At 42.0% G+C, this 27,790-nt stretch overlaps 1 protein-coding gene across 3 annotated transcripts in view; it reads left to right on the forward strand.

Moving 5' to 3' along the window:
* pak1 (p21 protein (Cdc42/Rac)-activated kinase 1) overlaps nt 1–27,790 on the forward strand; it is a 300,561-nt gene that overhangs the window by 187,082 nt on the left and 85,689 nt on the right. For all 3 annotated transcript variants that reach the window (XM_073044260.1, XM_073044259.1, XM_073044258.1), the window contains exon 2: nt 11,466–11,674. In XM_073044260.1, the coding sequence (XP_072900361.1) occupies nt 11,488–11,674 (187 nt within the window). In that variant the 5' untranslated portion in view covers nt 11,466–11,487. The remainder of the gene's footprint in view (nt 1–11,465; nt 11,675–27,790) is intronic.

Consider the following 27,790-nt stretch of genomic DNA (forward strand, 5'->3'; position numbering starts at 1 on the left):
TTGTTTGTCTTGAAGGCCTTCCATTTGATTCCAAATTATATATTTTTGCAATAAAAATTGACAAAGCTCTCTCCAGAAATTGATTCCAAACACTCCATCTGTTTTGCAGAACTCTTCTCTGTATATTAATGCCCTTTGAAAGGCAGTGCTACTCAGCTTCTGTGCAGTATTCGTGGCCTTATCAAGGTTTCGCCAAGTTTGGGCTAACTGTTTTGATCCATTGTCAAATGGCCTCATGGGATCTCAGTACTATAGTTATCTCTCTTGAAAGATCACCCAGACATTGGGCAAGTGTCAATCAATAATCAGTAATCAAACACAAACTGTTCCGATAAAAGCCCACACTCATGAATGCACACATCGTATCTCGTGTTTCATTGATGCTTTTATCCGTAAAACATTACACGATTATCTTGTATTTTATTATTCATAATTTTGAAAAGTAATTACAAATTAATCTCAGAGCTGGAATAAGCTATTATTAATAACTCTCACAATATTTCCTGATCCTTTTATCTTCTATTTCATGGCTCTGTATTTTATAAGTCCACTTCCAGTTCATGCACCTTCTCTTGTTAATTTAGATTGGTGAGGCACTTGCAGTTCTAGTTTTAATAATTTCATGATTATTCTTTATGGGCTCCTGTATGGTGCTCTCTCAGATTGGAGCAACACCTCTGTAACCTGTCTAGGCCTCTGTAGCTGTCTGACAATGAAGTTCACAGATTTTTCATCCTCTGGCTAAAGTAATTCCTCCTCCAACTCTGTTTTAAAACGGGCACCCATCTCCCAATGCTAGATTTGGACTCCAACAAGCCAGGCTCCATGGTTTACTGAAACAACTCTTAATTTGGTAGTGAAGGATTCCTTGCAGTACAGATGTGAGACTACGGATGTAGGAATCTGGAATATCAAACTATCTGCTGGAGGAACTTTCAAATAATTAGGAGACTAATTAGATTGATTTTGTAGATTCATTGACTCTGAACGGCAATTGCAATGTTGGCATTCATTTCTAGAGGACTAGAGTACAAAAAGGGTGTAATGCTGAGTCTTTATAAGGCATTGGTCAGTCCGCTCTGGGAGTATTGTGAGCAGTTTTGGGCCTCTAATCTAAGAAAGAATATACTGACATTGGAGAGGATCCAAAGGAGGTTCACGAGAATGATCACAAGAATGAAAGGGTTAACATATGAGGAGCATTTGATGGCCCTTGACCTGTACTCTGGAGTTTAGAAGAATGAGAAGGGATCTCGTTGAAACCTATAGAATATTGAAAGATCTAGCTAGAGTGGATGTGGAAAGGATCTTTCCTATAGTGGAGGGAACAGCCTCTGATTCAGGCATGTTAATTTAGAACAGATGAGGAAACTTGTTTGGCCAGAGGGAGATGAATCTGCGGAATTCTTTGCCACAGACAGCTATGTCAGCCAATCATTGATTGATAGATAGATAGATAGATAGATACTTTATTCATCCCCAAGGGGAAATTCAATGTTCCTCCAGTATGATATCACATAAACACAAGACAGACCAAGACTAACTGACCAAAAAACCACATAATTATAACATACAGTTACAACAGTGCAAAGCAATACCATAATTTGATAAGAGCAGACCATGGGCACGGTAAAAAAAAAGTCTCAAAGTCCCAGATAGCCCATCATCTCACGCAGATGGCAGAAGGAAGAAACCTCCAACATGGCAAAACTTCCCGATGCAGCCTCTGGAAGCACCCGAGCACAGCCAACTGTGAGTCCGTCCGAAAACTTCCGACAACTTCGTGCCTCCGACCAGCCCTCCGACACCGAGCACCGAGCACCATCTCTGCCGAGTGCTTCAACCCCGGCTCCGGCCACCAAGCAACAGGCAAAGCCGAGGATTCGGGGCCTTCCTCTCTGGAGATCTCTCCGATCGCTCAGTAGCAGCGTCAGCAGCACAGGCATGTCAGAAGTTTCGCCAGATGTTCCTCCGTGCTTCACACATCCGTCTCAATCAAATCAGGATTGTGCACGGCCCCTACTTACAGATAACGGATATTCCTTACTGGAGTGGCCGCTGCGCCCTGCGTCGTCGCGCCGCCATCTTAAGTTCTTGATTAATCAGAGTATCAAAGGTTAAGGGGAGAAGGCAAGAGAATCGGGCTGAGAGGGATAACAAATGGGTGGCACAGTAACATAGTGGTTTGTACAATGCTTTACAGTACCAGCAACAGGGTTCAATTCCAGCCTCTGTCTGAAGGGGGAGGTTGTACATTCTCCCTGTGACCGTGTGGGTTTCCTTCGTGTGCTCAGGTTTCATCCCACAGTGCAATGACATAACAGTAGGTTAATTGGTCATTGTACATTGTCCTTTGAATAGGCTAGGGTTAAATTGGAGAATTGCCGGGCAGTGGGGCTCAAAGGGCTGTATCTCAATAAATAAATAAAATCAGTCATGATGGAATGGCCTGTTCTGCTCCAAGGCCTTGTGGTGGAGAAAGAGGGAAGTTGCTCATGTAAACACAAAGTACACTGCAGATGCTGTGGTCAAATCAACACGTACAACAAAGCTGGATGAACTCAGCAGGTCGGGCAGCATCCATTGAAAGAAGCCCAAAAAGAAGTTGTGCATGTCACTGGATATCCTTCAATTGGGATATATGGGTTGGGTTTTAAATACCCCAACAGGAAGAATGTAAAAGTACTGGGACCAATGAGCAAGTCAGGCAGCACCTATGGAATTATGATCAGTATATCTGGATTGGGAAGAGAGGAAATAGCACCCGGTCAGTGATTTCAATTGTGTGAATGATTGAAGAAGTATGACTTTGTGTTCCTGTGAGCAGAAGTTGTAAGATTATCTGATCGAATTTATAAGGGGTTTCGATGAACGAGTAATAACACTTTCTGCGCTGCAGTGATCAGTCCTGATGAAGGGTCTCAGCCTGAAACGTATATTTTTCCCTCTCCATTTCTTGCTGACCTCCTGAGTTCCTCAAGCACTCTGTGTGTTACTCTAGTGATCAACTCTACAGCCTACTGACGTGTTGTGAAATTTGTTTTCTGGAAGCAGTGCAATGGAATACATAAATTACTATGTAAGTACCGTAGATTCCGGACTACAGAGCGCACCTGATTAAAAGCCGCTGGCTCTAATTTTAGAAATAAAATCAATTTTTTAATTGTAAAGGCCGCACTGGATTTTAGGCCGCACCGCTACTTTTAAATATACATACGTATCGGTAACACAAATTACGTTGCATATACTTTTTTACTGAACAGCACGAACAACATTCCAATATCTCCTAGCGACTGGTAAAAATATGTATACTGCAGCCTACCAGGAAAAGTTATTGATCACCTTTAACTTAAAAGCAGCGTTTTCGCTCGGGTCTGACGCGCTTGTGTAACGCGATCGGGTCTAATCGGGTCTGACGCGCTTGCGTAACGCGATCGGGTCTGATGCGCTCGGGTCTGACGCGCTTGCGTAACGCGATCGGGTCTGACGCGCTTGCGTAACGCGATCGGGTCTGACGCGCTTGCGTAACGCGATCGGGTCTAATCGGGTCTGACGCGCTTGCGTAACGCGATCGGGTCTGATGCGCTCGGGTCTGACGCGCTTGCGTAACGCGATCGGGTCTAATCGGGTCCGACGCACTTGCGTAACGCGATCGGGTCTAATCGGGTCTGACGCGCTTGCGTAACGCGATCGGGTCTAATCGGGTCTGATGCGCTCGGGTCTGACGCGCTCGGGTCTTGCTTTTCTTCGAGTATTTTCCATATTGATGAGGGTGAGTACAAATGACTGATTTACAATAATTTAATTGTGAAAGTGCGCTTGATTTATCGTACAATTTCATTGGACCTCTGTGAACTACTCATCAATTTTATTGGTCTACTGTTACGAGGCAAAATGTTTACGAGGCGGCATGAAAAAAAACCATGTATTAGCCGCTCTGGATTAAAGGCCGCAGAGTTCAAAGCTGTTCAAAATGTGGGGAAAAAGTAGCGTCTTATAATCCGGAATCTACGGTAGTGCAAACACAGAATAGCAAGGTCATGGGTTCATGGACCATTCAGAAATCTGACGACAGAGTATGGGTCTTCAGACTCGTGTGCCTTCTTCCTGATGGTAGTAATAAAAAGAGGGCATTTCCTGGGTGGTGATGGTCTTTAATGGTAGATGTTACCTTCTTGAGGCATTGCCTTTTGAAAATGGCCTCTGATGGAGGACTAATGCCCATGATGGAACTGGCTGAGTTTGCAACCCTCTGTATGTACTTTTGTGAGCCTGTGCATTAATGCCTCTGAACTAGGCAGTGATGCAACAAGTCAGTATGTTCTCTGTAGAAATTTGCTAGAGTCTTTGGTGACAAACCAAATTTCCTCAAACTCATAATGAAGTATAGTTGCTAGTGTGTTGTCTTTGTAATTGCGTCAATATGTTTGTTCCAGGATGGAACCTTGGAGATATTGACACTCAGGAACGTGAAGCTGCTCACCCTTTCTGTTGATTTGTTTTCATTTAAAAAAAACTTCATCTCAGACCAATTGATGAAGAAGCTATGAAATACTGTCCACTGCATTACCTGAGTTCTTTTTACACTATTCCATAACATTCCCAGCTTCTTCTTTCATTCCCCTCCCTTACCTGTCCACATTTTTCTTCCCCCTTCCTCTCCAGTTTTGATGAAAGGTCTCTGCCCAAAATGTCAACTATTTGTTCTCCTCCATGAGTGCTGTTTGACTTGTTGAGTGCTTCCAACATTTTGTGTGTTGCTCAAGATTCCCAGCACCTGTAGAATCTTTTGTGTTTATTCCATAAACCTCCTTTTGTTGTATTACTATTTCTACCAAGACTTTCAAGTAGCTTCATATACAGGATCATCACAACTCGGAAGCTGTTGCTGTTTATAGTTCTAACATTACACATTCAATAGGAGCTGTCCAATGTTTTGCTGAGAGGAAAAAAAAGTATTATGCATCCTGATGAAGGGTCTCTGCCCAAAACGTTTAGCGTTTATTGAACTCTATAGATGTTTCCTGTCCTGCTCAGTTCCTCCAGCATTTTGTATGTTGCTCTGTTAATTCATTAAATCCATTTGTGCTTTTTAACCAAGGCTACATTGCCTGTGTGCTTTACATGGCACGTTATCTATGCTGGGATTCCCAACCTTTTTATGCCATGGACCAATACTAATCAAGCAAGGAACCACTGATCTATGCTTTCTTGACCAATCCTTTACTTTGTCCAATGCTACTAACCCAAATTTGCTCTCAGCACCATCCACTATCATCACCACCACAGAGTTCCAATAATTGTAGGTGATTGAGATCAGTTGGAGTTGGATCCACATGGCTCTATATCGCAAGCAATATTTTTTGAGTTGAATGAGACAGTATTTCTTTGATAATTACGTGAGTCTCTTTTCCTCTCTCTCCCCTCCCCCCCCTCCCCCACTGTCACGTGGTTTTCGGGCATCTCTTCTGTCATTTGAGATGGTTCAAATATATTGTAGAGCAGTTCATCCTCAACCCAAAGGGACTGCCTGAGAAGAATGCACTGGGAAAGGCATTTTGTGTTTGAAAAATCTATTTGCATGGACAAGATTTTACTCTCTTGATGATGTTCAGGACTGGGTTGTTTTAATGAACTCAGCTTTCAGTACCCTAGTTTTCTCTTAGTGTGTCTTCCAATTAATCCCAGATTGCCTACCATGCTCAGGAGTTTATCTGTGGTCCTTAGGATTCAGTTAGTTATAACTGATTTGTGAGTTGTGTCTCCACCCCACTGCATTCTGAACATGTTGGCAATTGCTACATTAACTGTTCTTCGGTTCTTTAAGGTTGATTATAGCCAAGGGTAAGTTCCACTACCTATTAAATGCTCCCAATGTCCTTGTACAACCACATCCATCTCCTGGCCTTCACATGTGGATCAGCTACTAAGTCTGGCAGAACTGTTTCTACTGACAGGAAAAGGGGCATGGGTGGATTACTGGCACCTTAAAATCAGTCACTTCGGGTAGACAGGACTCATCAGCCATGGTTGGCAGCTCATCTAGGAGAAGGAAAACTCTGATCTCAAACTTCCGCTGACATGCGTCTATACCCACATGGAAAATGAGCTGGAAAAATCTGGATCTGGAGTCCATAAGGCAGCCTTACTAGCAACCCCTGTAGTACTGTTGATACAATCTTGTATTGGTATTTGCCGTTCCTTTGCATGGAGAGGGGGAGCCAGCTACATGGGCAGCAGCTTGCTCTCCATATCATACTTGATACTCCTATACTGGAGTATACTGTTGTACTCCGTATCACATAGATAGCTGGGACATAACATCCATGATCGATACTGACCAGAGGGTTGCTCCAGACCATTCCACATCTGTGACCAAGAGCCATTCTTGACTAAGTGAAGGCTATAATTGTTCTTTTCTTTTTCAGGCTGTTGAACATGAAAAGAACTAATTCATGGATCTTCAGTGACTGATTAAACCCATGAAGGCATTTAAGCTGTTAGAATACACTTCAGAGACGTGTTCAAGTCTTGTTGGATGTAACCAAAATTCAAAACTTGCTTTTCCGCTCAACTGCTCCAGTTCCTGAATACAGTGGTTGGAGAATGGTCAGCAATGTCTAGCTAGCCATCGCAATTATTTCATACTTGCCAGAAATCCATCCACTGAAAGACTTCTTCATCCTCCTGTTTTTCCTCATGTACTTTTGTCTTCAAGTTAATATCTTCATTTAAAAATGATTAATACAAGAGAGTGGTGGGTGCCTGAAATGGTGGTAGAGGCAGATACATGAGACGTTTGGGTATGCACATGAATGTTACAAAATTGGAGGGGTACAGACATTGTGTAGTCTTAAGGGATTAGTTTATTTGGCCACTTGATTACTAATATATTTGGTTCCACACAACATTTATGGGCCAAAGGGCCTTTGGCCTGTTCCTGTGCTATACTGTTGTTTGTACTATGACTGTTAAGTAAATAAATCTCAGGATAGTGTACAGTGAATGCATGTACTTTGGGTTTTGAACTTTGCTTCTGCCACTGTGTTTGAATGGTTATTCTGGTATTATTGATACACTTCCTTATTTCAGCTGACCTTTTGCTCTTTTGGTGATAAGCTTGTAGTTGTATCTCATCATCGTTGTCCAACCAAGCATGGGAATATAGTCTTTGCCAGTTTCATTATTTGTCTCAATTGGTGTTTGGGGCTGTACAAGAATAGTTTTTTGTCCCAGTGATTCTTGTTAATTCAGTATCCAAACTTACTTACAGTTTGGATAAGTAAGTGGATGGGAGGGGTATGGCGGCCATGGACTAGATGGTCTTGTGGGGCATGTTTCTGTGCTTCTGCAGTTTCCTCATGGCAAAGATGCTTCATTCTATCTAGGTTAATTCAATTAATTAATTAACAATTAAACAATTGTTAATTCAATTGATTAATTGAATTAAACAATTGTTAATTCAATTGATTAATTGAATTAATCAATTAATTCAATTGCAACCATGCAATTGCAAACTTGTGCTGAATTATCGGAAGTTAGTGTTACCGATTTGAATTGGCATCATGCAGTCATACAGCATGAAAACAGGCCATCCAGCCCACCATCTTCACGTCTACCAGTGGAGACCCACCTGTTAGTAGTGCCACTTTCCAGCACTTGGCCCGTAGCCTTCAGTGCCTTGCATTTCAAGTGCTCATCAGGATACTTAAATTTGGTCAGCAACACTTGCTTCCACCACTCTCTCCAGCAGTGTGTTCCAGGTATTCAGCACTCTGGGTGAAGAATCTCTTGCCCCTCACCCTACAACTATGTCCTGTTTTTCTGCCTCTGTGATCTGTCTGGATGGCATTCAAAGCAAAAGTATCTCACTGTATCTCAGTAAATGTGACAATAATAAACCAATTGCCAATTTTATTTACTGTCCTATTTGATGATGACGTCGAGTCAGGCCTGAGAGGCCAGCGTCAGGCACTTTCATGCCTTACAAGGTGTGAAAGACCGTGGCATGCCACTTCTCAAAATTTTATGCGTCTCAATCATTCCCTCTCTTGACCATCAGGGACAATAGACTGAGTATCTGCAGTCTTTCCTCATGGTTGAAATGTTCTATTCCTGGCAACATCTGTTTGTCTCCTCTGCACCCTCTCTAGCAGTTCTCACATCTTGAATCCTGAAATTCACTTTGTATCTGGACCAGTTCAACCTCTCCCTATAACTTGTATCCTCAAGAATATTACTGGCACTTAAGGATCTGAGCAAAAGTCTTAGGCATATGTATATGGTGCCTAAGCGTATAGGGAAAGGTTGAATAGGTTAGGACATTATTCCCTGGAGCATAGGAGAATGAGGAGAAATTGAGGGGTATAGATAAGATAAATGCAAGAAGCCTTATTCCACTTGGGTTTATTGAGACTAGAGTAAAGGTCATCATAAGTTAAGGGTGGAAGGAAGGTAAAATATTTAAGGGAACTCTGAAGGGGAACTTGGCTCTGAGGGTGGTCTGAGTGCAGAATGAGCTGCTAGTGGAAGTGGGGGATGTGGGTTTGATTGCCATATTTGAGAGAAGTTTGGATAAGTAAGTGGATGGGAGGGGTATGGTGGCCATGGACTAGATGGTCTTGTGGGGCATGTTTCTGTGCTTCTGCAGTTTCCTCATGGCAAAGATGCTTCATTCTATCTAGGTGAATCTCTTCTGCATCCTCTAGCACCAACACATCTTTAATCCTGAAATTCTATTTATGGCTGATCCTTGTAGATAAAAATAGATGTCCCCTCGCACAATAATCAGGCTTGTCACAGCATGGGTTTCCTGTAGGAGCTCTAGTTCCATTCCACTAGACTGCTCTCAAAACAAGACAAACTCAGAATTTTAAATATGAAAGTAGTGTTGTGGCAAAACGATCCTAATTTGTATGCTCTTATTAGCATTTCTTCATGGCAACCTTTTAGAGTGAATTTTGTAAGCCTGTTCATATAAGAACATAAGAAATAGGAGCAGGAGTAGGCCATCTGGCCTGTCGAGCCTGCTCTGCCATTCAATGAGATCATGGCTGATCTGGCCATGGACTCATCTCAACTTAGCTGCCTTTTTCCTATAACCTTTAATTCCCCTACTATGCAAAAATCTATCATAGAAACAAATAGGTGCAGGAGTAGGCCATTCAGCCCTTTGAGCCTGCACCGCCATTCAGTGTGATCATGGCTGATCATCCAACTCAGAACCCTGTACCTGCTTTCTCTCCATACCCCCTGATCCCTTTAGCCACAAGGGCCATATCTAACTTCCTCTTAAATATGGCCAATGAACCGGCCTCAACTGTTTCCTGTGGCAAAGAATTCCACAGATTCACCACTCTCTGTGTGAAGAAGTTTTTCCTCATCTCGGTCCTAAAAGGCTTCCCCATTATCCTTAAACTGTGACCCCTCGTTCTGGACTTCCCCAACATCGGAAACAATCTTCCTGTGTCTAGCCTGTCCAATCCCTTTAGAATTTTATACGTTTCAATAAGATCCCCCCTCAATCTTCTAAATTCCAGTGAGTACAAGCCTAGTCGATCCAGTCTTTCTTCGTATGAAAGTCCTGCCATCCCAGGAATCAATCTGGTGAACCTTCTTTGTACTCCCTCTATGGCAAGAATATCTTTCCTCAGATTAGGGGACCAAAACTGCACACAATATTCTAGGTGCGGTCTCACCAAGGCCTTGTACAACTGCAGTAGAACCTCCCTGCTCCTGTACTCAAATCCTTTTGCTATGAATGCCAACATACCATTTGCCTTTTTCACTGCCTGCTGTACCTGCATGCCCACCTTCAGTGACTGGTGTACGATGACACCCAGGTCTCATTGCATCTCCCCTTTTCCTAATCGGCCACCGTTCAGATAATAATCTGTTTTCCTGTTCTTGCAACCAAAGTGGATAACCTTACATTTATCCACATTAAATTGCATCTGCCATGAATTTGCCCACTCACCTAACCTATCCAAGTCACCCTGCATCCTCTTAGCATCCGCCTCACAGCTAACACCGCCACCCAGCTTCGTGTCATCTGCAAACTTGGAGATGCTGCATTTAATTCCCTTGTCTAAATCATTAATATATATTGTAAACAACTGGGGTCCCAGCACTGAGCCTTGCGGTACCCCGCTAGTCACTGCCTGCCATTCTGAAAAGGTCCCGTTTACTTCCTGTCTGCCAACCAATTCTCTATCCACATCAATACCATACCCCCAGTACCATGTGCTTTAAGTTTGCACACTAATCTCCTGTGTGGGACCTTGTCAAAAGCCTTTTGAAAATCTAAATATACCACATCCACTGGCTCTCCCCTATCCACACTACTAGTTACATCTTCAAAAAATTCTATAAGATTCGTCAGACATGATTTTCCTTTCACAAATCCATGCTGACTTTGTCCGATGATTTCACCTCTTTCCAAATGTGCTGTTATCACATCATTGATAACCGACTCTAGCATTTTCCCCACCACCGATGTCAGACTAACCTTGTCTTAAATATATTTACTGAGGTAGCCTGCACTACTTCACTGGGCAGAGAATTTCACAGATTCACCAGTCAGGGAAAAGCAGTTCCTTCTGCCCTAAATCACTACCCCTCTCTCTCCTCCCTCCCCTCACCCCCAAGGAATCTTGAGGTTATGTCCCCTAGTTCTAGTCTTGCCTACCAGTGGAAACAACTTTCCTGTCTCTATCTTAATCTATCCCCTTCATAATTTTACATATTTTTATAAGATCTCATTCTGAATTCCAGCAAGTACAGTCCCAGGCAGCTCAATCTCTTCAGAGACTAACTCCCTCATTGCTGGATTGAACCTGGTACCTACCTACGTAGGTTCATCGCTGGATTGAACCTACGTATTCTGTCCTCACACATTCTGTAGTAACCTCAGGAATCAGTGATAAAGTTTTCAGATGGGCATCTAAAGGAAACAAGAACTCACAGCTAGATGCATCACTGCAGGACTTGTGTGTATCCAGGACAAAGAAACAGGCAGGAAAATCATGTGGACACCCAGCAAGCTTGCTTTTTTCCAAAAGCTTCCTTCAAGAAGGCACTATAAGGCTATTAAAACAAAAACTTCACACCATCTTGAACGTTTCTTCCCCCAGTCAGTTAATTTGATTAACCATTCTAGTTAGACCCTCCCACGCTTTCTATTTATGACCCTGTCACTGTACTGTAAACAGTTTAAATCACTTTATATAATGCAGTTTATATTGTAAATACATGCTGGTATTTATGTACATTTAATCTCTAACTTTAATTCTTTATATTCCTTATAATTGAATATTTTTGTTGTACTTCAGATGCAAACACAACAAATTCTTAATACTTGCTGCCTCCTATACCTAATAAAGTGACCATTGAGTGTTAATGTACTATATGGCAAATGGAGTTAATCTTTGACATTATTAACCCAGTCTTTTATCTTTGTTTTGTAGGGGTAGGTGGCGGTAACTGAAGATGTCAGATAATGGTGAAGTGGAGGACAAGCCTCCGGCTCCGCCCATGAGGAACACCAGTACCATGATTGGAGTGGGCAGCAAAGATCCCGGAAGCCTTAACCACGGCTCCAAACCTCTTCCCTTGGCTCCTGAAGAGAAGAAGAAGAAAGATAGGCTCCGATTCTTCCCTGGAGCAGGAGACAAAAGTAACTTAAGTTTTTATTTAATTGTTAATCTTTTGTGTTGCTTTTGATTTAGCAGTTCAGTAATCAGTACAGTTGGTTTCATGCAGAGAGTTCTACAATGCAGAAGCAGGCCTTGAGGTTCTACTCGTCCAATCAAGGGGCCTAGATAAGGTGAATGGTTAGTCTTTCTACCAGGGAAAAGGAACCAAACACCAGAGGGGATAGATTTAAGTTGAGAAGGAGAAAGAACACAAATGGACTTGAGAAGCAACTTCTTTATGTAGAACCTGGTGTGCATAAGGAAAGAGCTACCAGTGAAGATAATGGAGGCAGATACAATAGCAGTGTGTCTATCTAAGCTCACCTCATTTACCTGTATTTAGCCCATATCCATATAAACCTTTCTATCCATGTACCCGACCAGGTGTCTTTAAATGTTGTCATTGGACTGGCCTCAATATATTCTCTACTTGGTTTTTGTGTATCTAGACTGGTGCATACAAACAACGAGCTGGCAGAGAAAGTAGTTGAGGCATGTATACCAGCGACATGTGAAAGGTTTTTGGATTAGTACGTGGATAGGAAGGATCTAAGCAGGGTTTCCCAACCTGGGGTCCATTGAGTCCTTGTTTAGTGGTATTGGTCAATGGCATTAAAAAAAAGTTGGGAACTCCTGGATTATAGGGATAGAGGCCAAATGAAGGTAATTGAGATGGGTACCTTTGGCATGGATGAGTTGGGCTGAATGGCCTGAATTTGGGTTGCATTGCTCTAACAGTATTTTTTTTAAATCTCAAACTTGTTCTAGAATTCTACCTATTTTTATACAATGAACATCATAGAGGGTCTAAAACAGTAATGCTAACAGTAGGTTTGAATATTGAGCTAACAGATGCATGGATTGGCGATGGGGAAACTGGTTCATTGCTGTTATGGATCTCAGCAACGAGAGGAAGCCCAAGGAGACCTGGGCATTTTTGCCCTGGTCAGTCTGTTAGGTCTGACATTAGGCATTCACAGACCCTGTAGTCGGATATTTGTCCTGCATCCCTCTTGTTACAAACTGTAACAACTTAGAAACGAACCAGCAGCAATAGAGTTCACACTTGGAATCTGGTTTTGATGTTAAAACCGCTATCTTTATTAGTATCTACTTATAATATAGCAACTTAAACAAGATAAACAAAACTTAAGTGTTGTGTGTGTGTGTGTAAATGTAACTCCCAAACTATTGAGCTTGGGGGAACAAGGCTTTAGAGTCTTGAGATGGTAAAGCCTGAAACTTCAGTTCATCCGCGGAATAAGTGATGGAAGAGAGAGATTTGTAAACCGAGGCAAAACATAGAATGCAATTACATCAAATTCCACACGTTCCACGATGGTAATTAATAAATATCAGTGGTTGAAGATCCTTCGTTGAACCGTTCCAAATCCACATACGAATTAACACCAGAGTGATCTGTCACAGCGATGTCGTCTTCAAGGGGTTACCACATAACATACCCAGGCAAGGGTTAACTTCGAGGGGTCCCACAGGACCTTCCTAAATCCACTCCAATGGATTACACCAAGTGACAGCCACACATTTAATGTGCACTGGATCGATAATCGACCCCCACTTGAGAGTATAGCAGAGTTCCAAGTTCCCGGCTTCGACAAGCTGGAGCTGCTACCTTTTCCGGGTTTGCCCCGCTCTCCTCTTCTGACTGTGACGGTCTGTGTCCTTGTTTTAAAGGCAAACAAGCTGTGAGTCAGTCAGGGAACAGCATCATAGTCCTGCCTCACTGAAGCACTCTTTTAAAGTGACAGTCCACAGTAAACGAAACCTGCGGGTTTGTAACATTCTTGATAAGCCGGGAGTGGTGGGGTGGGGGGGGGGGGGGGAAGGATTCCCATTGTTTCCAGTAATGGTGTTTGCAGAAACAAATGTCATAAAAGCTTTTGAAAAACTTTGGGTGACATTGAGACATGAATATGTAAGAGGTGACAAAACTTATCTGAAGTTGTATTCAATGTGTTTATTGTTTTACAATGTTGAATCACTGGATTTAATTTGGCTTTGAACAGAAAAGACATTTCAAAGTGAAAACAAATTTCTGCAAATTGGTCTAAATTTATTACTATTATTTAACACTATATAATTGATTGCATAATTACCCCCTGCAAGTCAGTATTTAGTAGATGCGCCTTTGGCGTCATTTACAGCCTTGAGTCTGTGTGGATACGTCCCTCTCAGCTTTGCATATCTGGACACTGCATTTTCCCCCCTTCTGTACAAAACTGCTCAAGCTCTGTCAGATTGCATGGGAATCATGAATGAACAGCCCTTTTCAAGTCCAGCCACAAATTCTCAGTTGGATTGAGGTCTGAACTCCCATTTGACCACTCTAAGACATTAACTTTGTTGTTTTTAAGCCTTTGCTGTGTAGTTTTGGCTTTATGCTTGGGATCATTGTCTTGCTGGAAAACAAATCTTCTCCCAAGTTGAAGTTGTCTTGCAGACTGTGTTGTGTTCTTTATATTCATGTGCACTGTGGGTTACTAATAAATAACTATTTTCTGGAAGAAACAGAACTTTTATTTAACAACAACAACCACAACGTGTTTACAATACCATGTTTCTCAATCTTTTCTATCATTCCGGCGCATGCAATTAGCAACATTGATCAGAACAAATGCATAATTTAACATGTCTCTATCAGTCTCTCTGGGGGTTTATGAACACAAGTAGACCTTCTAAGTGGTTCACACAGTTCTTATTTTGTTGTTATTTCCATGTTTTGTCTGGTCTGCATCAGTTAACTGAAACCTGAAGTTAGCTCTTTCTTAAGTTGTTTGTGATTTCTTCTTAACACTGCTCCTTCTGTTTGGACCATGTATGATCTGGGTTGTACTTCAAGTACTCTGTAGCTTTCTGTGTCCACGTGTTCATTTTGTCTTGTATCCTTACTTCATCTCCTTGGTGCAGTTCAGGTGATGGACAAGAACATCCGTCAAAGTATGTTTTCTGCTTTGCCTTGTGTTCATCTTTCCACTCGTTCACCTCCCTCTGTTCTCAGAAGGTTCTCATCTATTGGCAGATTGGATCTCAAACGGCATCCCATCAAGAGCTGAGCAGGTGAAAATCCACATTCCAGTGGAGTACTGCGATAGGCTAACAAAGCTTTATAAAAATCACCTCCGCTATCTTTAGCTTTGTGCATCAGTTTTTTGATGATTCCTACCGACTTCTCAACTAATACATTGGACTAAGGGAAAATGGACTAGATGTTGTATGAACAAAGCCCCATTCATGAGCAAAATGTCTCATGCATTCACCATTGAATTGTGGACCATTGTCTGTGAAAACTTCATCAGGTACACCATGTCTGGAAAGAACTGATTTCATGCATGTAATTACATTCTCTGCAGTTGTTCTGCTCAGGCCACACACTTCAGGATACAGTGAATAGTAATCTGTAATTAATGGATAATCTTTGTTGTCAGTTACAAACAGATCAATGCCTACCTTCTGATAAGGCCTCTGAGGACTAGGATGTGGATGCAGTGGATCCTTAGGGTTGCTAGGTTGGGATTTAAGGCATATTTGACAAGAAGACACCAATTCTGCAATTTCTTGATTCATCCTGGGCCAAAACATCACTTCCCGTGCCCTTCTCTTACACTTTTCAATACCTAGGTGGCCTTCATGAATTTTCCCAAGCATTTCTTTTCAGAGACTTCTAGGAATCACAGTTCTGCTGCCTTTGTACAATATCCCATGCACAACAGAAAGTTCTGATCTGTGGTTCCAATATTCTTGTACTTCTGAGGTACAGTCATGCTTATTAACTGGCCATCCATCCATCACCACTTGTATTACCTGACTGAGAATTTTGTCCTTCTGTCTCAAGACACAGCAGTTCCAACTTTTTGGGAGCAACAGGTACAGTCTCTGTGATCATATCAACAAATGCCTGAACGTCAGCAGCGTCCCTGTGACTGTCTTTTGTTGTTGGATCCACAGCTCTGGAAAGTATGTCAGCTGTGTACGTGAATTTTCCAGGTGTGTATGACACATTCAGTGCATATCTTTGCAATTTGATCATCATTTGCTGAATTTGCAAATGACAGTCACTTAAGGGTTTGTGAAACAATGTAATATGTTTCAGTAGGCTTATGATCAGTTTCAACATCAATAGATTGCCCTGACACAAACTGATGCAAACATAATGTTGAGCAATTCTTTTTCAATTTGGGCATACCTTGTTTCTGGATCGGATAATGAACGAGATGCATATGCCACTGGTAGTCATTCCTTATCATGCTTCATGATAAGTAATACTGCCCCTAAGCCTGCTTCAGATACATCACATGAGATTTTGATGGGTCCCTCAGCATCATAGAATTTCAACACCATTTCTTTGGTGTGCACTTTCTTGAGATTTTGCCATGCCTTCTCTCCTGTTCATGACTCCAGCTCCATTCGTTTTTCTTTTCTGTTAGCTGCCTCAATGGAGCAAGCTGTTCAGAAAGATTGGGTATGAATTTTCCCATGAACCTCTGAACATCCTTTTTACATTACGGTCCTGGCACATTCTCAATAGCAGAAACCTTCAATGGATCAAGACGCATACCCTCATTGCTGATGATATCACCCACAAAGGTAATTCAGTCACTCCTAGCTGACATTTGTCTTTATTTAACTTCAGGTTTGCCTTGCGTGTTGCCTTAAAGATTTGTCTGAGTCTGGAGTCATGCTCTTGTTTAGATGATCCCCAAACAATAATATCGTCCATGGAAGTATCCACACCCTCAATGTGCTCATATAGCATGTAAATGATTTTATGGTACACTTCAGGAGCTGATGCAATTCCAAATGGAAGCCGAAGAAAACAGTATCTGGCAAAAGGAGTGTTAAAGGTACACAACTTTGAACTCAGTTCATCTAGTTTAAGTTGCCAGAATCCAGAGGATGCATCTAACTTACTAAAGTACTTTGCATTGGCAAACTGACATAATTTCTTCACAAGTAGGCAATTTGAAATGCTCTCTTTTAATGGCTCGATTCAAGGCTCTTGGATCTAAACAAATCCTCAGTTTATCATTTTTCTTATCAACAATAACAAGCAAATTGACCCATTCAGTTGGTTCATCAATTTTTTGTATGACTCCTAATCATTCCATTCTGTCAAGCTCTGTTTTCAGTTGATGATGTAATGCAAAAGGCACTTTCCTACATGGATGTACTACGGGTGGCACTGTGTTGTCAGTTTTAATCGTGTGCTGTCCTGGAAGACAACCAAGCCCTTTGAACAAGTCCTCATACTCTTTCATCAAGTCACTGTTTTCTGACTCTGTGTCACTGTCCAGGACTAAGACTCTTTTCACCAAATTCAGTCTCTCACAGGCAGATAAACACAGTATTGACTACATTCCTTGGCATGACCACAAATGAAAGCGTGTGCACAATATTTTTGTGTGATACTTTTGCCACATATGCTCTTTTAACTGGAATGTCTTCACCTGAATACCCAGTCACTTTTATATTTGTCTGATGTAACTTTGGTCTTGGCTTTAATTCATTAAATTCAGATTCTGCAAGACCATTTACTTGTGATCCAGTATCCAGTTTAAACAGAATAATGTTTTGGTTCACTTGCAATGGAATAGTCCAGCCATCCTTATTTTGTTTGTTTTCACAAAGCACATCGATATAAAACTCCTCACGTCCGTTTTCAACTGGGTGGACTGGAGCAATGTGTGGTTAAGTGCCTTAGTCAAGGACACAACACGCTGCCTTGGCTGGGCTCAAACTCACGACCTTCAGATCACTAGTCGAACGCCTTTACCACTTGGCCATGCGCCCACACCATTTTCAAAAATAAAATGATTATATGTCTCAATTGCGTTGTCACCTGTTACGTGGAGTAGAAGTGCAGCTTTCATTTTTTCCGGTTTTCAATCCACATTGATAGCCGATAAATAAATTCAAAACTTTGCTTAAATTTTCTCCAGTTCTCAGCTACGTTCCCAAACAATTGAAGTGTCGATGGAGGCTGCAAACCTTCCATTTGTAAAGCTGTTAGCAACACCAAAACAGTTTGAACTCTTTTTTTTCCAAAAAATTATCTTCAATTCTCCCGTGTTAGGAAACGTGTTATTCTTCCAGACCGACTTCTGACACCATGTTGTGTTCTTTATATTCATACATACTGTGGGTTACTAATAAAGAACCGTTCTGGAAGAAATAGAACTTTTAACAACAACCACAAAGTGTTTACAATACCATGTTTCTCGATCTTTCTATCATTCCTGCGCATGCTCAGAACTCTCTCCAATCACATTCTTACACGTCATATCACCACAGACTGCACCAGGTTTTCCTCCAGGATTTCCCTGTATTTTTGCTGCATTCATTTTACCCTCTAGTTTCACAAACCTTCCAGGGCCTGCTGCGTTGAAGCATCCCCACACATGATGCAGTCACTGCCATGCTTCACGGTAGGGATTGTGAGTTTTTGATGATGTGTGGCATTTAGCTTATGCATCATGTGACTCTAGCCAAGATTTCATGATTGTTTTTTTCAATGATGGCTTTCTCTTTGCCACTTTCCCATTAAAGCATCTGGGCAACAGTTGTATGTGCAGTCTCTCGCACCTCTACCTCTGGAGCTTGTAACTCCTCTTGGTAGTCTCCATCACTAATCCCTTTTTTTTTTGCTGTCATTCAGTTTTTGAGGATGACCTACTTGAGGCAGATTTACAGCAGATCTAGTTCCATTTCTTGATGATTGACTTAACTGCACTCTAAGGGATATTCAGTGACTTGGAAAATTTCTTGTATCCATCTCCTGGTTTGTGCTTTTCAATAACCTTTTTGCAGAGCTGCTTGGAGTGTTCTTTTGTCTTCATGGTGTAATTTTTACCAGGATACTGACTCACCAGCAATTGGACCTTCAGATACAAGTGTGTTTTTATTACAATCAATTGAAACTCCTTAACTGCACACAGGTGATGTTGATATATCTAATTGTGATTTCTAAAATCGGCTGCACCAGTGATGATTTGGTGTGTCATATTAAAGGGGGTGAAAAATTCTGCAATCAGTTATTTTGAGTTTTATATTTGTGATTCATTTAGATCACTTTGTAGAGATCTGTTTTCACTTTGACACAGAAGTCTTTTTCTGTTGATCAGTGTATAAAAAAAAAGAAAGCCAAATTAATTCCACTGTGATTCAATGTTGTGAAACAAAATATGAAAACTTCCAAGGGGCAGTGGATGAATACTTTTTATAGGCACCATATGTGTAGTTTGGCCCCTCAGTAACTGTGGCTTCTCATTGATACCAAGAGGGAGGAGGTAAAGGAGCCTAAAGTTGTCATTAGCAAGAGCATTTTCCCTTCTGCCCTCATTTCAGAACAGTCCATGAATACTCCTCTGCTTTTTGTCTTTTGCACTATTTATTGTGACTGATAGCAATTTTTATGTCTTTGCAGTGTAATGCTGTCATGAAACATCAAATTTCATAGTGTACCTCACTGATAATTGAACACAGGTTTAGAACACCAAGTTGGATATGAGTCTTCTCAAAGGCAAATGATAGTTGAGTATTTAATTCCAAAGTTAAAGTAAAATTTATTATCAAAGTGCATTTGTTATTGCATACTACTTTGAGATTCATTTTCAAGCAAACCTATGCAGGAAATTGAAGAAATACAATAGAATTTACACAATTCATGAAAAACTGACAATCAACGTGCAAAAGACAAATTGAGAACAGAACATAGAAGATGTGAAAATAAAAAGCGTACCGAGAACATTGGTTATGAAGGTTCCTTGAAAGCGAGTTTGTAGAATCAGTTCAGAGTTGTGGTGAGTGAAGTTATCCACTGTGTTCACAAGCCTGGTCATCGAAAGGTAGTCTTAACGTGTTGGAGTGAGACTGAAGATTCATATATGTCCTTCCCGATGGTGATAGTCAGAAGAGTGCAAGGCCTGGATGATGAGAGTCCTTGATGATTGTTGCTGCTTTCTTATGGTGGTGCTCCATGCAAATGTGCTCAATGGTGGGGAAGGCTTTACCTGTGATGACTGGGCTGTATTTGCTACTTTCTGTAGACTTTTCCTAGGCATTGGTTTTTCCATTCCAGGCTGTGATGCAACCAATGTGCAGCTATAGATGTTTGTCAGAGTTTTGATGAATCTGCGCAAACTTCTAAGAAAGTGGAGGTGCTGTTGTACCTTCTTTGTGATGGCACCTTAACTAAATAACAATCCAAGCTTGGGGCATTGGATTTCGGAGTTACATTTTGGCGTACTCTAAGGATTTTGTATGCCCTCCTTGTAAATGTGTAAGATTCCTCCAGATGCTCTGGTTTCTTCTCAACTGAGGTGAAATAAGACTTATTGGTTAGTAGTGTAACATGCTATAAGGTTTCACTGCCAAGGCTAATGTAATGGCTTCTATGTAATGTTCCACTGTTAAGGTAATGGTTTCTCTGTAGCAGCAATGTTTGGGTTATGGCTGAAGATAACATGGTTTTGGAATGCAGGGGTTAGCCAATCAGGAGTTTGTTGCCCTGTCTTGTGATTCTGGAAGCGGTTGATTTTGAGGGCTTTGGGAGAGAGAGAGAGAGGGAGAGTGATGAAGAGAGATTTGGTAGAACGCCGGACGGGGTGGACTCAAAGCAGGGGTCCAAAGGTCGGCGATACTTGGAGGAGACCGATGATGGAGGAAGGACTACTGAACTGCTTGAGCCCCAATTTTGTGCACAGACTGTTTATTATTAAATCTTATGATTTGAGCCCTTTTTCTTCCATATTTTGTTTCTCTACTAACCATATAGTCAAAGTAAGAGTTATAAAGCTTAATCATTTAATCACATATTGTGTACTGTTTGTTATTTCAGGGTACTGATTTGTAACAGGGGACACATTGCACAGCATCCACCCAAACGAGAATTCTTAAGTTTGACCGGGCAGGGGGTTATCACCCTCTATAATAAGCTGCTAGGCGAAGCAAGTGTTACAATGACCAGTTAACCTACTGTAAATTGTCCTGTGATTGTGCTGGCATTAAATAGTTGGGATGCTGGGCTTCTCAGAAGGGCCTACTCTGTGCTGTATCTCTAAATAAATTTTAAACCAATATGCACGATGATCACTGGAGGCTCTTTACACTGTTTTTGCTTTGTGTCTCTGCTGCTGCCAGTTTCTAAAGTGGGCGAGAAACAAGTTTGATTTGAACAAACTGTTCACCAAGGGTGTGAAGAACAACTTGAGAACATGGTGAACAATGCCACAAGCAATTCACCAAGGTCACACTTCAAATAAAACTATCTGTTTGAATTCACAGAACAACCTCTTGTTGCAATAGCTATCATTCTCGCAGTTAATTTTTATTGAGTTTTTATTGAGGAAATGTTCTTACTGGCAGGATTATTGGCATGATTACTGGCTCATATTCAGTTAAATTTGTGTAAATGCCATCACAAAGAAGGTACAAGCGTACCTCTACTTTCCCAAAAGTGGACTCAAGTTCCGATTGTTTCTGAAAATGAAATAAAGGCAAGATGAAACAGTAAGAAGAAAGATCTCCCCTAATTGTCAGTATGAAACTAGCTTTACCACAATTTTTAATTCAGATCAGACCTGACATCTGGGAAGCAAATTGTAATTTATCCACAAGTTATCTAAGCTATTGCTGACCACTTTGTGATAACTAGTTCATAGCTGATGTGACCAGATCATTAGCAGCAGAAGATTTAAGTGGGGAAGAGAAGAAAAGAAAATAAAGTTGGGTACTTTTGTGTTGTTTTGAACCTTGTATTTGCTGTCTCCCTAGCTTCAGGGAATAGTCTCAGTACTGTTTGCAGAATTTTAATCCACAGCTACCTGTTATTCTTCTAACTGCAGTGAGTTGGTAAGACAGTACACTCTTTTCTTTTGAGTGAAAATGATTTTTAAGCATTCTTTTGGCTTCGAACTCATATAGTTAACCACATCTTTGATATTTATACCTTTGGATTGCTTACAATATATTTTGTAGACTGTTCTCATGTCATTTTTGATAAATTTTTATTTCTTTGAAACTTGGTAGTACTTAATGAAATATGACTGTTTCAACCGAACTTTTGCATGTTAGAGTATCTGGTCAATGTTTTTGTACAGTAGTCTAATTGCAATGTTTCAAGAGGAGATTGGACAAGTACATGGTAAGGAAGGCTATGATCCAGGTGCATGTTGATTGGACTAGGCAGAAGAACAATTCAGCATGGACTAGATGGGCTGAAGGACCTTTTTCTGTGCAACAGCGCGCTATGACTCTGAATCAAAGTCTACACCAATCTTCACGATTTGCTGGATTGCAACAATTGCATCTTCTATTTTACTAAACAATGTGTCACTGGCAAGACTAATATAGATAGTGGGAGAAATAATAACGGGAGACAAGGAGTTGGCTGATATACTAAATGAGTATTTTGCATCAGTCTTCACTGCGGAAGACATTAGCAGTATGCCTGATGTTGTAGTGTGTGAAGGAAGAGAAGTGGGTGCAGTTACTATTTCAAGAGAGAAGGTGATCAAAAAGTTTAGTACTTAAGTCACCTGGACCAGATGAACTGCACCTTAGGGTTCTGAAAGAGGTAGCGTTAGAGATAGTGGTGGCATTAGAAATGATCTTCCAAAAATCATTGGACTCTGGCAATTTTCCAGTCCTCTGGACCATGCCACTATCACTCCATTCTTCAAGAAATGGTGGAAGGCAGCAGAAAGGAAATTATAGGTCAGTTAGCCTGACCTCAGTGGTTGGAAAGATGTTAGAGTAAATTGTTAAGCTTGAGGTGATGGAATACTTGGTAACAGGACAAGATGATACAAATTCAGCATGGTTTCCTTGAGGGGAAAATCCTGCCTGACGAACCTGTTGGAATTCTTTAAGGAGATTACAAGTAGGATAGATAAATGGGATGCAGTGGTTGTTGCACATTTGGACTTTCAGAAGGTCTTTGACAGGTGCCACACATGCCACAAGTTGAGAGCCCATGGTATTACAGGAAAGTTACTAACGTGGTTAGAGCATTGGCTGATTGGTAGGAGGCAGCGAGTGGGAATAAAAGGATCCTTTTCTGGTTGGGTGCAGTGACTAGTGGTGTTCTTCAGGGGTCAGTGTTGGGACCACTACTTTTTATGCTGTATATAAATGGTTTAGATGATGGAATAAATGGCTTTGCTGTCAAGTTTGCATATGATATGAAGATTGGTGGAGGGGCAGGTAGTGTTGAGGAAACGGGTATGATGCAAAAGGATTCAGAGACAGATTAGGAGAATGGGCAAGAAAGTGGCAAATGGAATACAGTGTTGGGAAAATGCATGGTCAGGCACTTCGGTAGTAGAAATAAATGTATGGACTATTTTCTCAACGGGGAGAAAATCCAAAAATGTGACGTGAAAAGGGACTTGGGGAGTCCTTGTGCAAAACACCCTAAAGGTTAACCTGCAGGTTGAGTTGGTGGTGAGGAAGGAAAATGCCATGTTAGCATTCATTTCAAGAGGTCTAGGATACAAGAGCAAGGATGTAATGCTGAGCCTTTATAAGGCACTGATGAGGCCTCACCTTGAGTATTGTGAACAGTTTTGGGCCCCTCATCTTAGAAAAGATGGCCTGGCATTGGAGAGGGTCCCGAGGAGGTTCACAAGGATTATTTCAGGAATGAAAAGGTTATCATACGAGGAATGTTTGAAGGCTGCGGGTCTGTACTCACTGGAATTCGGAAGGATGGGTGGGGTGGTCATTCATTGAAACCTTTCGAATGTTGAAAGGTCTGGACAGTAGATGTGGAAAGGATGTTTACCATGGTGAGAGAATCTAGGACAAGAGGGCAGAGCCTCAGCATAGAGGGGCACCCTTTCAAAACAGATGAGAAATTTCTTTAGCCAAAGGGTGATGAATTTGTGAAATTTGTTGCCACATGCAACTGTGGAGGCCAGATCATTGGGTGTATTTAAGGCAGAGATTGATGGGTTCTTGATTGAACATGGCATCAAAGGTTACGGGGAGAAGGCCAGGAACTGGGATTGAGGAGGAGAAAGAAAAAGGATCAGCCATGATCGAATGGTGGAGCAGACTCGATGGACCAGATGGCCTAATTCTGTTCCTATGTCTTATGGTCTGATATATTTTACTCAACATTAATTGTCTTGGCCAGTGGTTCCCAACCTGAAGTCCATGGACCCCTTAATTAATAGTAGGGGTCCATGGCACAAAAAAACAGTTGGGAACCCCTACCCTAAACCATTACTGGCCCTGAGGTGAAGGGATTCCCACAGTGAATTTTGGCAATGAATCTTTACAATGTCTGATCCTGACGTCAACAGACATGCTAGCCTTTGTTAGTCAAGGCACTGAGTTCAAAAGTCAGGAAGTTGTATTCCAACTTTATAAAGCTAGTTAGGCTGCAATTGGAGTATTGCGTACAGCTCTGGTTGCCCTGTTATGGAAAGGGCGTTGAAGTTTTACAGAGGGTGCAGAGGACATTTACCAGGATATTGCCTGGATTAGATGGCATGTGCTATAATGAAAGTTTGGATGTACTTGGGTTGTTTTCTTTGTGGCTGTGGAGGCTCAGGATTATAAGATCCTCCACAGCTGTTTAAGCAGTCGGGGACAATGCTTACAGATTTTTACAGGACTCCACTTGGTCCAGGTGCAGAGCTAGACTTTGCCTTCCTCACCATATCTTGCACTTCTTTCAGGAGTGGTTACCTGCTGTCAAACTCATTGCTGGGTGGAGGTAGGTCTGTCAAGGTGCTACATTGACTCACACCTCTTCCTCTGTTGTGGTCTGGATATACAGGTCTAGTTCCTCCTTGGAGCCCACTGAAGTCCGGCTTAGCTTCTGCCCCAGTAGTTGTTTGGTGACCCCCAAATAGGCTGGCTGTGAAGGCTGCTCGCATCCTGGCTCTCTCCTTGCAGTATCTTCTATGCCACTCAGCTCTGCGCAGGGTCATAAGTCTCATCCTGAGGATGCTATGCAGCTCTGCCAGAGGTGTTTGCTGCTCCTCACTGACCTCCTTGTATCGGCAGTTCAGGGACCAATTCCTGGCGGACTCTGGATCTTGCCCGCAATCTGGTTCATAGTGTATTGCCTTTTGGCTGGCTGCTGTTCCACTGCACCAGACCTTCCTCAGCAAAGTTGACTAATATTGTCGTCATTACACCATGTTGACATCCTCCTCAAACTGCTCCCAGGCTGTCGTCTCGCAGGCCTGTGACCATTTTATTCAAACCTTCTCACATGCTCTCCCTGTATGGGGTCTGATGGAGTCTCCGGGTACAATGGGACAACTCTGGGCCTGGCTATTCCTGCATCTCACCAGGGGCTTTCACTCTAAGCTATGTTGCTGCTTCACACACCTGACATTTCATCTGGGACCGGTGAATTTTCAAGCCTGGTGTTCCTGCAGATCTTCCCGCAAATGTTATGCATGTCATTAGTTTTCCATTTGTGTTTTGATAACCTTGGTCAGGTTGGGGTGCTCATCCTTCACCACACCCCCGCCTCCGGCTCCCTGGGGGGGGGGGGTCGGAGTGTTTCCATTAGTCTATCTGTAGCTTGTCTTTGGGTTTCTTCCTCACAAAAGACACGGCTTGTGTTGCTAACCCTCCCCACCCCTGTTGCTGTCAGCTCTTTCTCCACTCATCACCATGGCTGTCAACCAGTCTTCCTGGTCGTCACTGGTAACTCTAGCTCAGTGATTAGAAGAATACATTGCATCATCAGTGTTGTAACCTGTGGTCGTCAGTTGTTTTCAACATCAGACACCTTCACCCAGGTGGCCCACCTGTGGGTGATCAAGCCATGACTTGTGTTCTGGTAGCATGTGCTGCAGATCCCATGGACTTGTTCTCTTCAACCAGAGCCATTTTGAGGTGTTCTCTGCTGCCTCAGTGATGTTGCCAGTGGCTCTCTGCCTCCAGTGGTACCCAGAGCACTGTGAAGAGACTGCCCAGAGAAGCCCCAGCAGCCCACTTCAATGGCCGTGCATTTTGCCCTCCATCCCTGCCTCCGATGGTCACTGACCAGATCCTCATATCTGGCAAGCGGCCTCTCATGGGCCTGCTCCAGACAGTCTTCCCACGCCACTGTCAGCTCCAGCAAGATGATGCATTTTACTGCCTCTGAGACCAGGAGGCTGTCTGGTCTCAAGGGGTGATCTTGACGATGTGCTGTGGGAGCTTTAGTTGTTTCTCCAGCTCAGTCATGACTGGATGCCAGAATCCCTGTGGGTGGCTTTACTCTTGCTCCTGGTGGCTCTCCAGCTCTCTCAAAGGTGATGACTCAATTGCAGGGTTGAGCTTGTTTGCTATTATTGATTCATGAGTGTCTTCAATACCTGGTCACATCTCCAGCATTTCCAAGATCTTGGGTGAGGGTGCCTGATTTTAAAAGACCTGAAACACCTGATGACATCAGGTTATATCACTGGTCTGTTCAGAGCATCATGAGATGTACTCTTCAAATGAGAGACATAGAGTAAACAGACTATCTTTTTCCAAGGGCTGAAACGTCTTGATACCAGAGGGTACATTTAAAGCAATATGGGGTAATTTCTCCTCCCCATTTAATTTCTTGGGTATTTGGGTTGCATTGACAGCTTTTAGCTTTAAACTTTGAACCTTGGAAAGGTCAGCTAATCGGACAGTGGTGAGCGAGGGGTGTGGGTGTGAAACCAAGCCTGGGATAAACTACTTGTGGTTCAGTATTACATCAAGTGCTTTCTTTATACAGGAACAAAGGATAAGATGAATAGGGGTACTGGAATAGTTGCTCTTCCACTCCTATGATAAGTATATCTTTCCTGTCACTAACGCAAGACTAATTTTATTTATTTTAGCAATGTATTGCCTCATAAGTCCTTCCGGCCCTTTGAGGTACACTGCCTCAGTAATCTCAGATTTAACCCTAACCTAACTAACCATGGGACAATTTGCAGTGACATCTGGTACATCTTCGGACTTTGGGAGGAAACTGGCGATCTGGAGAAAACCCACACATTCCATGAGGAGGACGTACAGGGACTCCTTACAGAAAGGCACTGGAATTGAACTCCCGAGTTCTGGAAAGCTCCGAGCTGTAATAACATTGCTCTAACCGCTATGCTACCATGGCACTACCTGGTCATTACATAATGACTAACTGGGGAGATGCACACTAGGTGCTTCTTTTGGGTTCAAGATCCTCATTGTACCTGTCGGCTTTCTGTGTGGAGCATAAAGACTGCCCCCAAAGCAGGCTGTTCAGGGGAGGAAATACGGCTTCTCAATCTGTCCCAGTGTTCCATGAATGAATACTGATGAAGAATATTTCATTTATTCATTTCATTCATTTCGATATTTCATTTAGGTTTGGTGTCTTGATGATGTGCTTTTTCAGGCATCTAAAATGCCCAAGCTTCAGTGCTCATTTCTAATGTTTGCCTGTATCTCTTTTAGAAAAGCAATCAGAAGCATTAAGTATTCATTGGGAAAATTCGAGATTTTTTCTCTCTCTCACTTGTGATTGGCCAGAACTGAACAACATTACGTTGGAGATTTCAGTGCATATCGACGGTTTTGTTCAAATAAATTTTCCAAGTGTTGAGTCAGAGGCTGAGGGGAGATCTGATAGAGGTTTAAAAAATTACATTGGGTAAGTCAGAATCTTTACCTCAGGATAGAAATGCCAATACCAGAAAATGTGCTTTTATATCTGTGGCGGGGTGGTGGGGGAGGTGGGCGTTCAAAATAAGTGTGTGTGTGTGTTTTCCTTGCCCCAATTAAACAGCAGTTTACCCAAATAAACAAAAGCAATCCCAGCTATTTTCTCAATTAACCGATGGCCCAATGAACCAGAATCCACTTTATACAGCAGAGAAAGGAAATGAAACATGGAAGGATGCAGCAAAAATGATATAAAATCAATAGAATTAATAAAGAGATCTTGAAAATATCGCATAGTAGGCAAGAAGCCAGTGGAATGTCGAGAGAACATCAATGACAGGAAAATGTAATGAGGTGCATCCAGTATTTTTAGAAGCAGGGTTTAGACGAGGTATTGATTCATGATCTAGACTTGAAGGATTAGCATGAGTGAAAACATTAGGTGGTAA

Source organism: Hemitrygon akajei, chromosome 4, assembly GCF_048418815.1.
Source record: "Hemitrygon akajei chromosome 4, sHemAka1.3, whole genome shotgun sequence".
Lineage (NCBI taxonomy): Eukaryota > Metazoa > Chordata > Chondrichthyes > Myliobatiformes > Dasyatidae > Hemitrygon > Hemitrygon akajei.